This window comes from Doryrhamphus excisus, linkage group LG15 (assembly GCF_037039965.1).
Source record: "Doryrhamphus excisus strain RoL-2023G ecotype Guam linkage group LG15, RoL_Dexc_Guam_v1.1, whole genome shotgun sequence".
NCBI lineage: Eukaryota > Metazoa > Chordata > Actinopteri > Syngnathiformes > Syngnathidae > Doryrhamphus > Doryrhamphus excisus.
In genome coordinates this window covers 14,939,617-14,954,020 of record NC_136371.1, presented here as the reverse complement: position 1 = coordinate 14,954,020, position 14,404 = coordinate 14,939,617, and the positions used below count along the sequence as shown (strand labels likewise).

The 14,404-nt window shown below is 40.8% G+C and overlaps 2 protein-coding genes across 6 annotated transcripts in view; one reads left to right on the top strand and one right to left on the bottom strand.

Moving 5' to 3' along the window:
• The window catches only part of hecw2b (HECT, C2 and WW domain containing E3 ubiquitin protein ligase 2b), a 28,187-nt gene extending 24,533 nt beyond the window's left edge, over positions 1-3,654 (top strand). For 3 of the 4 annotated variants that reach the window (XM_078796601.1, XM_078796602.1, XM_058052542.2), the window contains 3 exons: positions 1,414-1,499; positions 1,572-1,684; positions 1,886-3,654. In XM_078796601.1, coding sequence (XP_078652727.1) covers positions 1,414-1,499; positions 1,572-1,684; positions 1,886-1,997 — 311 coding nt within the window. In that variant the 3' untranslated portion in view covers positions 1,998-3,654. The remainder of the gene's footprint in view (positions 1-1,413; positions 1,500-1,571; positions 1,685-1,885) is intronic. The other variant, XM_078796603.1, reaches the window with a different exon arrangement.
• Positions 3,655-5,260: 1,606 nt separating this feature from the next.
• stradb (STE20 related adaptor beta) lies at positions 5,261-14,403 on the bottom strand. 2 transcript variants are annotated; one of them, XM_058052555.2, is made up of 13 exons: positions 14,177-14,403; positions 13,770-13,867; positions 13,252-13,318; positions 12,989-13,069; positions 10,513-10,615; positions 10,316-10,437; positions 10,108-10,216; positions 9,911-10,034; positions 9,605-9,776; positions 9,415-9,519; positions 8,074-8,336; positions 7,962-8,004; positions 5,261-7,894 (listed from the first exon to the last, which is right to left on the bottom strand). In XM_058052555.2, the coding sequence occupies exons 3-13, from the start codon at positions 13,261-13,263 to the stop codon at positions 7,730-7,732; spliced, it is 1,299 nt and encodes a 432-aa protein (XP_057908538.2). In that variant the 5' UTR covers positions 13,264-13,318; positions 13,770-13,867; positions 14,177-14,403; the 3' UTR covers positions 5,261-7,729. The 2 variants fall into 2 exon arrangements, with proteins under 2 accessions (XP_057908538.2, XP_057908539.2); XM_058052556.2 differs by having other exon boundaries at positions 10,513-10,612.
• Position 14,404: the final 1 nt, after the last annotated feature.

The following is a 14,404-nucleotide window of genomic DNA, read 5'->3' as shown; positions in this document are numbered from 1 at the left end:
TTTATATTTATTTTTTGTATTTAATTTTTTGATATTTTTTTCATTTTGGTTTTATTTTCACTTTTATTTATTTATTTATTTATTATTTTGGCAGTTTTGGTCCTCAGAAATGCAGAAGGAAAAACTATTCAAATGAGGGGGCGGTCCTAAGTGTGTCTTGGGTTGAACTGTTTGCCTATTGGTTGATCGACATGTGAGTGCGAAAATCGACTAGGTATGCCTGCAAACAGCCACAGCAAGAGGAAGTCACCACACCACTCTCGTCCGATTCGTCCGAAGTTGAAGCTTGTGAAAGCAGAAAGTAAAGAAAGAGTCAACACACCTGAACTGGAATTAAGTAAAAGCGTAACACATCAGCTGTTTCATACTTACCACGTTCCAAATCATCCAAACGATTGGCAGCGTCCCTGAGAAGCTCGGACACCGACTTCCTGGTGGACCCCGCCATTATTGTCCCGGTAAATGTATACTTTTCTCCCTGTATACTTCCTGAAAAAAATGAAAATTAAAAAATGTATTCAAAAAACTAAATACAAAAAAATAAATATAAATGGAAATAAAAACAAAAATAAAAATATATATAACAAAAATAAAAAACAAGAATAAAAAATTTTAAAAAAATATATTTTTGTTTTTATTTCCATTTATATTTATTTATTTTTTGTATTTAATTTTTTGATTTTTTTTTCATTTTTGTTTTTATTTCCACTTTTATTTATTTATTTATTCATTATTTTGGCAGTTTTGGTCCTCCATAGTTTCAGTGGTTTCAATCATCAAAATGACGCAAGATACTGCAACTATTATGTTATCGGTATACGTGTTAATGCATGATCACCGCATGGATATCAAGAGAGCTTCAAAGTCGAAATAGTGTAATGACTGCATTGTAAGTTAGCTGAAATTAACTTGTTTTCTTGTGTTATAATCCACAGACAAGGGAAAGAAATATGTGTTCATGTTGCAACATAAGGATTGTGAATGATGGACAAAATTCCCAAAAAAGTGCAGTTCCCCTTCAAATCATATTAAGACAGAAAAAATTGTTTAATTTGAAAGTAATTCATTTCAGAAAATTAATTTCAGGTGAGATAAGGTATGCCTTTTATGTTTATGGATTTGGACGTGAGCCCTGAAAGAAGTTGGAAAGTCTCTGAACGCTCCGTTTTAGTTTTTCCTAACACCGGCTCACTGTGACCGACCATCCAGCCGGTGACTCCCTTATATGGGCGGGGCTGTGGGTGGAATAAATTAAAACAGATCGTTTTGGAAATCCAAGGAAATATAGCTTGAATAGGTGCAGATTCTAGAAGGTCTAGGAAACTTTCTGTGCGGGTTATTGTATGTTGCAGCTCTATAGGAGTCCACAACTCAAACAACTGTTTGTTACTGTTACAACTGTTTGTTGTTCAGGTTACCATGACAACCATATAGTCATCAGGTGGTTCTGGGCAGCAGTGGAGAGATTCAACAACGAGCAAAGACTTCGGCTTCTGCAGGTAAGAACGGACACGCTCACAACTGCAATATGAAGGCTGCCGCACACTTAAAAGTTGTTGTTTTTTTTTAAGTTTGTTACCGGGACGTCCAGTATTCCCTACGAGGGCTTTGCGTCTCTGCGAGGAAGCAATGGACCTCGGCGGTTCTGTGTGGAAAAGTGGGGAAAGGTGACGTCCCTGCCCAGGTAAAAATGAATAGAAAATAGTGTGGAAAATGACTAATGAATGACTCCATGAATGAAATTCATCTTTTATGGTAGTCAACTTTAAATGGGTTCCATTTTCATTATTTTGTATTAGTTTTACTTTGTGTCAAAATCGACTTATTGTCACACCAAGAGCAGAAAGATGATGTCCTCAGGTCTTTCCATGCGGTCTCTCCACAGAGCTCACACATGCTTCAACCGCTTGGACCTACCCCCCTACCCATCCTTTTCTGTGCTGTACGAGAAGATGCAGACGGCCGTGGAGGAAACCAGCACTTTTGGACTGGAGTGAGTCACGATACTGCTGATCGGAGACAACAGCCAGACGGAAGTGTCGCCCGAATGGAACTTGACATTGAAACCCAACGTGAGACTTTGGAGGTGGGCAGCCTTCCATTTTTTGGATTTTCGGGTTGTGGGTTTTTGTAGAACTACGTGGCCTTGCGGACCACAATCAGGGAGCAAGCACCGCCTTTGGATTCTGTCTTCAAGAAGGACCTCAGAGGAACAGGAACCCAGAACTTGTGTGGCTGATTGGGTGAGCTTTGTTGTGGTTGCTACAAGAAAAAAAAACTTTTCAAATGTGCAAGAAGAATCACGTTTTTTGGAATGATGTTGCCGTTTGAATGTCAGTCATTTTTTACCATGTACAATATTTTTTATCTGTTGTCAATCACCAAATCACTGCTTCATTTTATAACGGATGTCACAGTCCAGGGTTCTACGGGTTCTCTTTGTCGACATTTCAACACAGTAGGGATAAAGATGTTATTTGTTGCTCATGTTCTCAAACGCAGCAATATCTGGAAGGGGGTGTAACGGTACACCATGGTCTTGATTGATTTTGGGTACAGTAAAGTAGTCTTTCCCAGTGGAATGGCTGCACGTGTATGGAATTGTAATGGATGCTGGAGAGACAAAAAGTGAGTAAAAACACATGAAAAGCAAGACAACTACTACAAATGTTTGTGTTTTTTGCCTGCATGAAGCATTTTCAAGCATAAAAATGTCAAAATGAAGTAAAATGCAAATACAAGGCATTCAGAAGATGCATTCAAAGACGTGGTGGTGATATGTATCACACACTGGTCACTGTGTCAGTAGTTACTGCAATGTTGGACACACAAGCACCATACAACATTTTATTGTATGCTTGAATGAACAGGCAGAATAATCCCCAACATGGGCTACTACCCACGCCGATCTAAAGCTCAACTCTGAACCCCCAACGTCACTTCCTGTCTGCCCCCCTACACCTCCCCTGCGACTGTAACACATTTAGAGCAACACACACAAGCACAAGTCTGATCTCTTATGTCCACTATTGATCCTCAAGAGAATTATGAGTGTAAAGTTGACCATAGGGGTATTATTTCATGTCTATAGGGCTCTAATAATGTTAAAAACCTGTACCACAGAAATGCATTTAACCTAGTACATTTCTGAACCGAGATGAAAAATCACATTCTGAATCGATGTACCGTTACACCCCTAGTACCATCATCAATTCAATCGTAAGTCCAAATTTGACTTATGATTCATGACCGTACTTTCCGACGAAGCTGAGAACTTCTACCATTGAACGTAGTCAGGGCTTCTTTTGAAACTGTCTTTTTTATTTGTTCATTGATCCAACGATCCAGTGTAGGAGTGGTTGTGTTTGACTCTTTGGAGAGCTCCACGACACTACAATGTTTTTCCACTTGATGTTTTTTGCCTGCAAATGACTGATTGTACAGTTCTCACCATTCTTACATTCTTATTGTTCCCTCAATGAACACACTGCCTTTCCTCTGTGCATACGAGCAGAGAGAACCAAAGTTTGGGGCCACGACCCTGTCTTTGTGTACACCGGACCTCACTTTTGCATATGAATGTTGGCAGCACTGTACTGAAATAAAGTTCCATCTCTGTCCATAAAAAAACACACATTTGTTGTTGTGCAGCTTCCTCAGCAAGACCGAGTATTTCAATGCTGCTTTGTTGCTACAAGTGTTGGTTTTGTTACTCTTAATGATGTCATGATATGATATATTATCTGTTTTACAGACTATATGCAGGTTACGATGCGATTCAAATACATTTTAAAAACAATGATTTCTTACAGCAGTGATTCCCAAAGTGTGGGCCGCCGCTCCCTGGTGGGATGTTGTCGTACATGAGAGCCATGAGAGGTAATTAAAAATATGATTCATTTTTGTAAATATTTTTCTATTGTTTTTATTGTAAAATAAATATTATATATATATATATTTAAAATAAATATAAATATTTAAAAAATGTATAGGTCTAACTAATAACAGTGTTATTGACCTGTCACAATATTTTAGGAACCTTATACAGTTTATGATTGGAACTTAGCTCTCTGATCATCATTCCAGTCTTGAATGCAGTTATGAAAAGTATGAGAATTAATTTCTTATTTCTTAATTTCTTTCTTATGTGTACATCAAAAGTTTAGGCTTCTTTATCCCCCTGCTTTCATTTCAATCCTGAATTTTAATAAGTTATATTATTCTTATTAATAATTATAAAATATAAAAAAATTATTTAAAAAATAATTATTGATAATATATTAAGTTTAGGGCTTTGAGAACGTAGCATTTCGTCTATGTACTGTTTATAGGACAAAGTTGGGCTGCAGACATTTTTTTAGATTTTCAAGTGGGCCCTGAGTTGGTAAAGTTTGGGAACCCCTGCCTTACAGTGTACAAACAACACCATTCCATTTAATCCAATTTTATGGTTACATTTGTTGATGTAGACATTAATCTTAACATAAAACACAGAAGCTAATTCCGTAAAGGTGGGATTCTTTCTGTATTTTTTCACGAGTAAAAGAGCACATCATATCCCCAAGCATGCTGTAAGGCAGGGGGGCCCAATCACCGGGTGTAAATAACTACATCACTCAAAGGAGGAGCACTCATTGTCGGACACACTTTGTCAGAGGCAGCACTGGTACTGTGGAGCTCAGGAGCCAGATGTGAGGGCGCCGCATTTACTAGAGTGCGCATACAGGGAACGTCTTACCTGCATGCATGCAAATTACAAGCTCACCGCTAGTCTAGCAAAAAACGTGTAATCACATTGCCAAGATAATTTTGCTTACTTAAAGTAAAACACTGCAGTATAGAATTTTTCCAATCCCTTCAGGTTGGGCAATGGGCAACTTCAATATTCCTTTGCTTTGTCCTGGGTCAACATGTGACCATGCCATGCTGAGGTCTAAATCTGCAAGAGCGAGCCGTTGGTATGCTCACTGGTGGAATGTCGTAAAGACGGGTTGTAAGGAACCTGGGTGTCCACGTGGCGACCATATCACGTGTCTGGAGCCGGTATAATGAAACGGGAAGCACCGGTGATGGCCCACGTGTCCCCAGAGCACGTGTCGCCACCCCTCAGCAGGATCGCCATATTCACCTCCACAACCATGTGTTGAAATAAACCAGAGTGTTGCGTTGGACGTTTTGGTCAGTATGTGAACATTGTGGGCACAATTTGAAAGACAAAAGTACTCATTGTCACATTAAAGCAGATATAACAAAACTGTAGTTTGCATATAGTTTTTATTAATTGTCTACTTTCATGTTGGATGTGTAGTGGACGATCACAGTGCACAGAATCAAGAGTGACACGCAGGTCTCCTTGTGAAGCCAATGTTGCTTCACCGCTCATTTGACACCATTTCTTTAGGCAGCTGATCAGGAAAGGAACGTTTTCTCTTCCACGTACAACACGCACTGGAACACTGAGTAACTATTGTAAATGGCAAGTAACACCATTAACACAGTGTGGGTTTCATGCAAATATGCCCTGCAGATGGGCTATTCGACTGGCCAAAACTGACCCGGGATTGACACCTGACTGCATGGCCTGCGAGTTCCAGTCAAAACTTGGGAGGGGACTGATAGAAAAAAAAAAAAACTGGAACGCTATCGTAAAGCGGATCTTTGATGAGATATTTTGGAATAGCTTCTCAAAAACAGCAGAGCGCTCCTGTTGTTGTGAAGAAGTTGGATTCTGGGTTATAATAATACACAACCAAGTAAGTTGTGTGTGTATAAAATGTGTCTTAAAAAATAAAAAATTAAAACACTGTTAAAGCACCAAATCTACTGTATCTGTGGCGGTCCAAATGCATTTGTGACAGGCCACAGATAAGTGTATGGGAAGGACTGCATTCAAACTTTTAAAAGGTGTGGCAGGTATTTCTAAAAAAAAAAAATTTTAAGCACTAAATCTACTGTATCTGTGGCGGTCCAAATGTATTTGTGACGGGCCACAAAGTGTCAGGGAAGGACTGCATTCAAACTTTTAAAACGTATGGCAGGTATTTCTAAAAAAAAAAAATTTTAAGCACTAAATCTACTGTATCTGTGGCGGTCCAAATGTATTTGTGATGGGCCACAGATAAAAGTGTCAGGGAAGGACTGCATTAAAACTTTTAAAAAGGTATGGCAGATATTTCTAAAAAAAATAACAAAAAAATGCAAGCACCAAATCTACCGCATCTGTGGCGGTCCAAATGTATTTGTGACGGGCCACAGATAAAAGTGTATGGGAAGGACTGCATTAAAAAGGTATGGCAGATATTAGTATTGGCATCATATACAAAATAATAATAGTGAAGGGAGAACTGTGCCCCCCCCAGAATAATTTAGTTGAATAACCCTGCCTTACAGGGCGGCCCCTTAAGTCTGGACACATAAGCGCGAATGCACAGATTACACAATTTTTTACAAAAATAACTACAAATTAATTGTATTCAATAGATATAATTTTAATTAGCTATACTCTGCATACATTTTAATATAATATATAATATTTTTTTACATATATTATGAAAGTTTTGTATAATGTATGCACTGTACTGTATATGTCCAGACTTTCCTTTTGGGGGACTTCTTGTCGGATAACTGACATTCCTGCTGAAAGGCTTCACATTTTGTAAGAGATGGTGGTCAAGAGTCGTACACGCAACCGTAGGACCCGGGCACAGCAGGAGATGCACGGCCCAAGGCTACTGCGTTATAATAATACGCGCTAAAGTATACCTATTGTTTTGGATTTTAAACACAAACGACAGCCACAATATCAAACTCTGCACACAGGAAACAACAATTGTGTTCACGTCACAGACTTATTGTTGCAGGAATTAGTCAACACATCAGTAAGTATTTGTAACTTCACCCCCTTATGAATACAGTATGTGTCAGTATTCTGTCACTGGTAGAATAAACATGACTGTTAGAAAGGCCGTAATTTACATTACATTGTATCATTGTTAATGTTCAGCTTTGTGTGTCGTTTGTCCTACTTTGTTCAGCGGTCAGTAAACGCACCACAATGCGGCCGTTTTGTCAGGTGAGCGATTCATACATCTCTGAGCATTCTTGAACCTCTTTCACCATTTCACAACATTGATGCTGAGCGTGAATGCATAGAGGTGAGATTTTGGCTCTATTGTGGGAGCTGTGGAGTTGTTTGGGCACCCTTTTCACGAAGTTAGGCTCCCTTGTTCATCGGTGCTAATATCAGTAGCTAAGCTCGTATGTATGTTCTTACAGTACCACATCATAAACCTTAATAAATCCACCAAAGAGAACAACCTGCCGTGTTCTTCCACTTGAACACCCCCCCTATACCTCTGACCGCTCCAAACCAGTGCATCCTTGGAGATGATCTCACAACCCTGAGAAACCTTCTCCGCTTCAATGACTGTTCATGTCTTTGGAAGGTGGTAAAGGTACGAAATCAGCAAATACTGAGGATCCCTACTCTGCCCTCGCAAACAAATACGTCCGACTTTTATATGCTGTTATTATTCTTCATGAGATGATGACAGCAGCATCTTGGAGCTCACATGTTCACAGTTTCCTCGTGTAAATATATAAAAAACAAAAACAACATTAAAAAAATATCAAAATAATCGTAAAGGCTCAGTTGGTAATGATCACAAAAACAAAAGGAGGAGTTCAAACCATCAACCATTTTTTTTGGTTTAGTTCTCCTGGAGTTGGGTTAGGAGAAGTCCCACACCACCTCAGCACAAACACCTGTGGATGCTCCTGTTGGAGCGTGGCAGGATGGGGCGGGGGGACAGGACAATGGAGCCCCCCCTGAGCTGGTGAGCGGCAGCGCTGGATACACGAGGCTGAGGAAGGAGTCTCTGGTGTGTCTCTTCACCTGTCATAGACGGCTCCATTTAAAGCTACAGTAAGGAACAACCGCCACAATAATATGGTGAACGCACCTGCTTGAAGAAGGCGTGAGTCAACAAGTCAGAGGCTGAAGGTCTGCAAAAAGAATAAAAGAAGAATTAGTGGGGGTCACACATGGATGGAATGGATGTGTTGGTCTCAGACCTGCGCTCGGGCTGCTGCTCCAGGCACTGCTGCACCAAACTATGCAGGGTGGCCGAGTGGTTCTTGGGCGCGGGGCTCCGCAGGACGTCTGCGGCAGGCGGAGGGGCGCTGGTGCTGTGCGTGGCACTTCCGGTAGCGGCGCTCTCTCCCATGCCGGAGTCCACCCCCGAGCGCGACACCTTGAGACCCCCCAGCTCGCCCAGCGGGAAGGGGGCCGTGTCTGGCAGGCAGCGGTGCAAGCCACGCAGCTTCAGAAGCAGCGTCTGCAGCCGATACATTAGGGATGATACAAGTTCAAACACCACAGACCACATCTACAAGGTCATGACCTTGGGATAGTGGCCGGAAGGACAAGATTGGGAGTAGAAGGGCCCGCAATGAGCTTCCGCCTCTCTTTCATTTAAGGTGAGAAGCACTTTCATCATGTTTAGCTTTTAGCAGATGTTCTTCTAGTTAAATGAATATGTGTCCTCCATTTTCTCCTGCACCCCCTATGTATCAAAATGGTGACCTACACTCCTGCTCAAAAGTTTGGGATCACTTGCAAATGTCTGTTTTCAAAATGTAACAGTTAAAAATGCACCTTATCACTTTGTCTAAATGTGTGAATTTACTGTCATTTCGTAATTGTTATGTGAATTTTATCTCCGTGAGTTATTTTCTTATCCTATTTTCTCAATTTTATTGCTTTCCTTGTATAATGCCTTATTTCGTCCTGTCAATTCTGTCCCCCCGGGCTTCCGTAGTTGCCCTCAGCTCCAGTAGTACTTCCTCTCTTTGCCACACAACGTGCTTGGCATCGATGAGGGGTGCAGAAGTGGACAGAAAGACAACTTTTGTTTCATTCTTTTGTCCTTCAGAGACCTAGTAAGGCCGTTACACAAAGAAAAACACATTTTCATGCATTTCACAAACATTTTTTTTCAATTTCAAACATTTTTATCCATTTCACAATGGCTGCTAATCCAAGTTCATCATTTTATAAGGCTAATAGATTATTAGAAAACCCATATAAAAATCTAAAATAAAACTATAATCTCTTACCATGCTATTAACTACCTTCAGAGAGCAGCACAAACTGGGTCTGACAAGGACACAAAAACGATGCACAACTGTGCAAGAAGACAAATATCTGAGAGTGTGTAGTTTAAGACAAATATGTCTCACATCTGCACTAAATAGTAGCCGTCAAACACCAGTGTATTAATATCAACAGTGAAGCAGCGACTTCAGGATGCTGGACTCCATAGCAGGATTGCCAAGAAAAATCCATATCTCAGACTGGCCAAAAATTTTTCCAAGTGATCCCAAACTTTTGAGCGGTAATATATGTATTATTACCTGAGTGGGGACCATGTCCTGGAAAGGCACCCTTCCGCTCACTAATTCACAGGCGGCGATACCCAAACTGTAGATATCCGACTTCACTCCGTAACCACGGAGATCCTACCGAGAGGAAGAATTCACAGGAATCAGACAAAGTCCTGCAAGACGAGGACGTCGTCAGGCATGGGAACATGACAAAAAGGACCTGTTGCAGTAGTTCAGGGCTGAGCCACGGTAGCAGGGCGGGGCTGTGATGAGGCATGTCGAACACCGCCCGCATTCTCTTCCCCTCGCGCATCATACTGTAAACACTGTGGAGTCCTGACAGGTAGACACGCCCCTCTTCTGACAGCAGGATATGACTGGCCTTTACCCCCCTGATGTGGGAGGCATGCGGGAGAGGGTAAATTAAATCATACCAGGGGAATACGTTCTGAGAGAGCGTGCTGTGGGTTTCGACTTTTGGATCTCGTGCTTTGTATTTCAGATAGGAGAAAGACCAACACCCTACCTGTGAACGTAGCCCATGCGGTGCAGGTACTCCAATGCTTGCAGCACGCCATAAAGCAAATAAGCTATAAGAGACTCGCTCATTCCGTCAGGGAAATAGGTTCTGAGTAGGGAGTGTGCAGACCCTGCGGGCCATAGGTCAGGGGGTTCAAACCACAGCTTTGAGCCTGCAGGCTTTCTGGATCGTGATGGACTGACCGTAGGCCATGAGTGGCGTGAGGACCCACAGCTGGCAGCAAAAGCTGAAGACGAGTCGAGACGTCAGCAGACTTGGATGACGGAACCTCCGAGACAGAAGAACCTCATTCTGGGTTCGGTGGGGGGGGGGGGGGGGGGGGGGTGGAGCGGAAGATGGAAGTGACTTTCACTTACTTAATCCTAACCTACAAGGTGGACTGATGCTCACCATGAGCTGCAGCAGCTCCTCCTCAGTGCACTCATCCAGGTTGGTTTGTTTGACCGCCACCAGCTGGCCGGTCGGGGTGTGACGTGCCATGTGCACCTGGCTCAGGTTGTTGAAGCCCCTCCCTGTACAGAGATGATAGGCACACCTTGAGGTCACAAGCATTCTGCTAGTTATTACAAGAGCTGGGGTTCTCTCACCGAGCTCGGCTAGGAACTGGTAGTGGGCAGGTTCAGCCGACAACGCTGTGATGCTGTCACCGCCCCCCGCTGTCTGCCCTTCAGAGGCACACAAAGAGCCCTGCTGTGCAAAACAACATATGAAGAGCTTGCAACCAAAAGGCGCTAAATCCAATTTTCACTAAGTTGCATGTTTTTCATTAGTTTAATAGACCTCTGTCATGTGTATCCAAATCACATATTTTGGTCTTGAAATCATTTTAAAAAATATGAAAAAAAGTGATATGAAATTTATGCTTTCAACCAAAAGGCGCTATTTCCATTTCAGATTTCAACCAAAAGGAGCTAAATCCCTTTCTTTATTCTTTATTCTGATTGGCCCAAGTTTCCCATCTATTGATAATCTGACCAATCAGAGAGAAGAATACAATTGGCACTGCACATACAGAAAGCCAGTATCAGTGCGCATCCTGTTTTGTTTGTGTACATTAAGTATGATAGTTACAGTATGTTATGCAATTCAGGAGAACACAAATTGTGTTTTTACAGTATTCTGTAACATGGAAGTTTTTTTTACACCATAAAAGGCATGTCTCTACCTTGACACCTCCAACTTTCATGAGAAACATTATTTTACTTGTACTAAAAAACATACAATGTAAAGAGTTTGTAATGAGATGATTTTTGTCACTGTCACCTTCATGGTGCAGTCAAATATGAGCACTGCTTTTAATCAAATTTTTATTATTGTCTGCAAATTGTTATTTTTCATGTGTCGCTCTACTGCATCCTACAGGTTGAATGCACCTGCAATGTATGACATGTCCTGCAATGTATGACATGTCTTGTACCATTGTCTTGTATAATTGGTTATGTTGAGTTGATCATCATGGAATGTGGATGATGTTAATGTGTGCTATAATATCTTAACAAAATTTTATCAGTAACAGTGTACTAGTGGTAGGTTATAACATTTTGTTTCTATAATGTGTGAAGGTGAACGAGTGCATGTGTGTGTGTGTGGGTGGGGGGGTTTTTTGTATATTGAGAATGGCTTCTGTGTTGTAATTATTTTATTAGCATAGCACATTAAAGCACCTTACATTCTTTTACAACAATGCCATTGAAGAAGTTAAAGGTGACTTCAAATTTATTTCAGCCAAAAGGCGCTAAATCCATCATTTCAGCCAAAAGGTGCTAAATCCGAAAAAAAATTAATAAAAAAAATAATAAAATACATGGTGTGTGCAGGATTTTTATAGCATGCATTTTTATGACCTATATTGATACCTCTTTCATTTGCAATATAGACTTGATGACCAAATAGATTGATATGTGCGTAATTAAAAATCATTGATTTTCTCGAAATCAGTCAAAATGGATTTAGCGCCTTTTGGTTGCAAGCTCTTCATATCTGTTCATATCATTCCCATACCATAGTGTGACCATGTACTGTACTTCCATAGGAGAGATGAAGGTTCTTACAAAATGTACTTCTGCCACCTTGTGGTCGTTTTTTTCTCTCTCTTCTACGGTAGAGTTGCATCATGGGAGCAAGCGGTTGGGTTGAAAAAAATTAGTTCAATGCCTTTTCTTCCACTCCTTATCTGTCAAGTGCCAGGTCATTCATGTTTTTCAATGTAGCAAAACGTTTTTACAATATCTGATATTTCATTCATTCATTTTCTACCACTTTTCCTCACGAGGGTCGCGGGGGTGCTGGAGCCTATCCCAGCTGTCTTTGGGCAAGAGGCAACCATTCACACTCACATTCATACCTATGGACAATTTGGAGTCGCCAATTAACCTACCATGTTTTTGGAATGTGGGAGGAAACCGGAGTAATCTCATATTTCATTTAAAATTAATTGTGACACATGATCAACATCGCTACATTTGGCACCCCTGATATAGAATATGTCCATCGATACACTGTATTACATCTTTTTCATGCCACAATCTGTACCAAAAACCCTGATTGTATGGCTCTGTACAGTAGAAAGTAAAAATGTCCAGCTTTCCAAACTCTATCACTGCTGTTGATAGCAACCTTTACATTTTTCCTATAACTCGCATTGCCTGTTACAGTATTTGCTTTTATTTTGCACAAACTGTGCTTATTTGTGAAATACAGTAAAAGCAGCATAATGTGTTCATTTATTGCATGTGATGTGACCTGACATTAGTTTGAGGACAAAGCTGCTGTCAATATCGGTATCAGTTGAAAGCCAATATCAAAATAATTTAGTCACCTCTTTAAATCTGTTTTTAATGTCTAACTTTTTATACCTGACTGCTGTGCCCCGCCCGGCTTTTACTCATGTTTTAACTGTGTATTAATGAATTAATGTTGTATTTTAATGTATATTTTACTCTATTTACTTGTTTTTATTCAACTCCATTCTTCTGTAAAGTGTCTGAGTATTTTGAAAAGCGCTATACAAATAAAATGTATTATTATTATTATTATAATGATGGTCAGGAAAAAGCTACTGACCAAGAGCTGCAGACTGGTGTCCTCGTAGCACTCCTCTATGTCCATGGGCTGGACTTGGGTATGGGAGATGCAGGAGCAGTCCTGGTGAAGGGGAAGTGTGGGAGGTGAGCACAGGTGAGACACGACCAGTGAGCAATGATGGGGGAGTGGAAAAGGTGGCAGGCAGGTGTGGGAAAGTGGGGATTATACCGAGAAGCTCCCAGGCAGGTCATATGTGCCGAGTGGGGAATGACACCAACTTGAACACCGCAACAAAGTCTTACCAAGAAAGACATGGAGTCTTTAAGGCCGCCCTCAAATCACAGGTTTTGGCATTCGCCCGTCCAAGGACTGCAGGAGACAGATAGCAATGAAAAGAAATGTACAGTGGGGGAAATAAGTATTTGAAATGATCCATGATTTTGGTAGCTTTAGTTTACAAGGAGTTAGGTTACAATTTAATTTGTCATTGATTGAGAAAAATAAGTATTCCATCCCAAAGCAAAACAAGACTTGACAGAGGTCACACATTTATTGCACTCACTATGCTCCCAACGCCCTTGACATCATTAACCAGTTCAATCCCTACATCCTATATTTAATGTTCATTAGTCCGAATTAATATTATCTTTCTCTGTTAAAACAAACCTACCATAGAAAATATGGATTGTTCACATCGTAGTAAGGGGAGGGGGGGTCTCTACAGGGGATCAAATAATTATTTCCCCCTGTGTAGGTGGAAGAATGAAAATGCAGCAGCTTAATGATGTGACAGGTAGCTCGCTATCACTCTGAAGCTTACCTTGATGCATTAGTTGATGTGCATAGCCAAGAAAATCCAAGGTTATCAACTTGGCCGGTCGGTCGACATTGGATGCAAATATGCAGTCAAGTCTATTCCTGTAAGAACAATTTCTATGTAAAATTGACTGGCATTTTAGCATTTTAAATGTACCGTGAAAAGAATGCGAATGTCAGCAGGCCATACATGGTCGAAAAATATATATCTTCGAAAATATGAGCCACAATATATTCCTATTTAAAGTTCCCACTATTGCAGTACATCAGTTGACTTGTGTTGGACTTTGGGTGATTTTTCAAATAGGCGACAACATGCCTCTTTTTCCTAGCACACATGCCTCGACGTACAGTTGGTATGCAGCATGGCTTTGTATTTTTATTTTAAACATCGCATTTAAAATCAGTTACCTGATCCCCACAGCGTTGCGTCCTCGACGTGCAGCCCTTAAAATACTCGGAAGCAAAACTGCTTTTGTCGACACATTGTTGTTTTCTAATAATCCCGCTGCTTTGAAGGAACAACGACGTTCACACACAACAATGTTTTTAACCACGTAAGTATGTAGTACACTGTATTGAGCAAGACTTTTAATTTGACACAGATGGCCGTCGCGTTGTGATGACGACATCTGGACC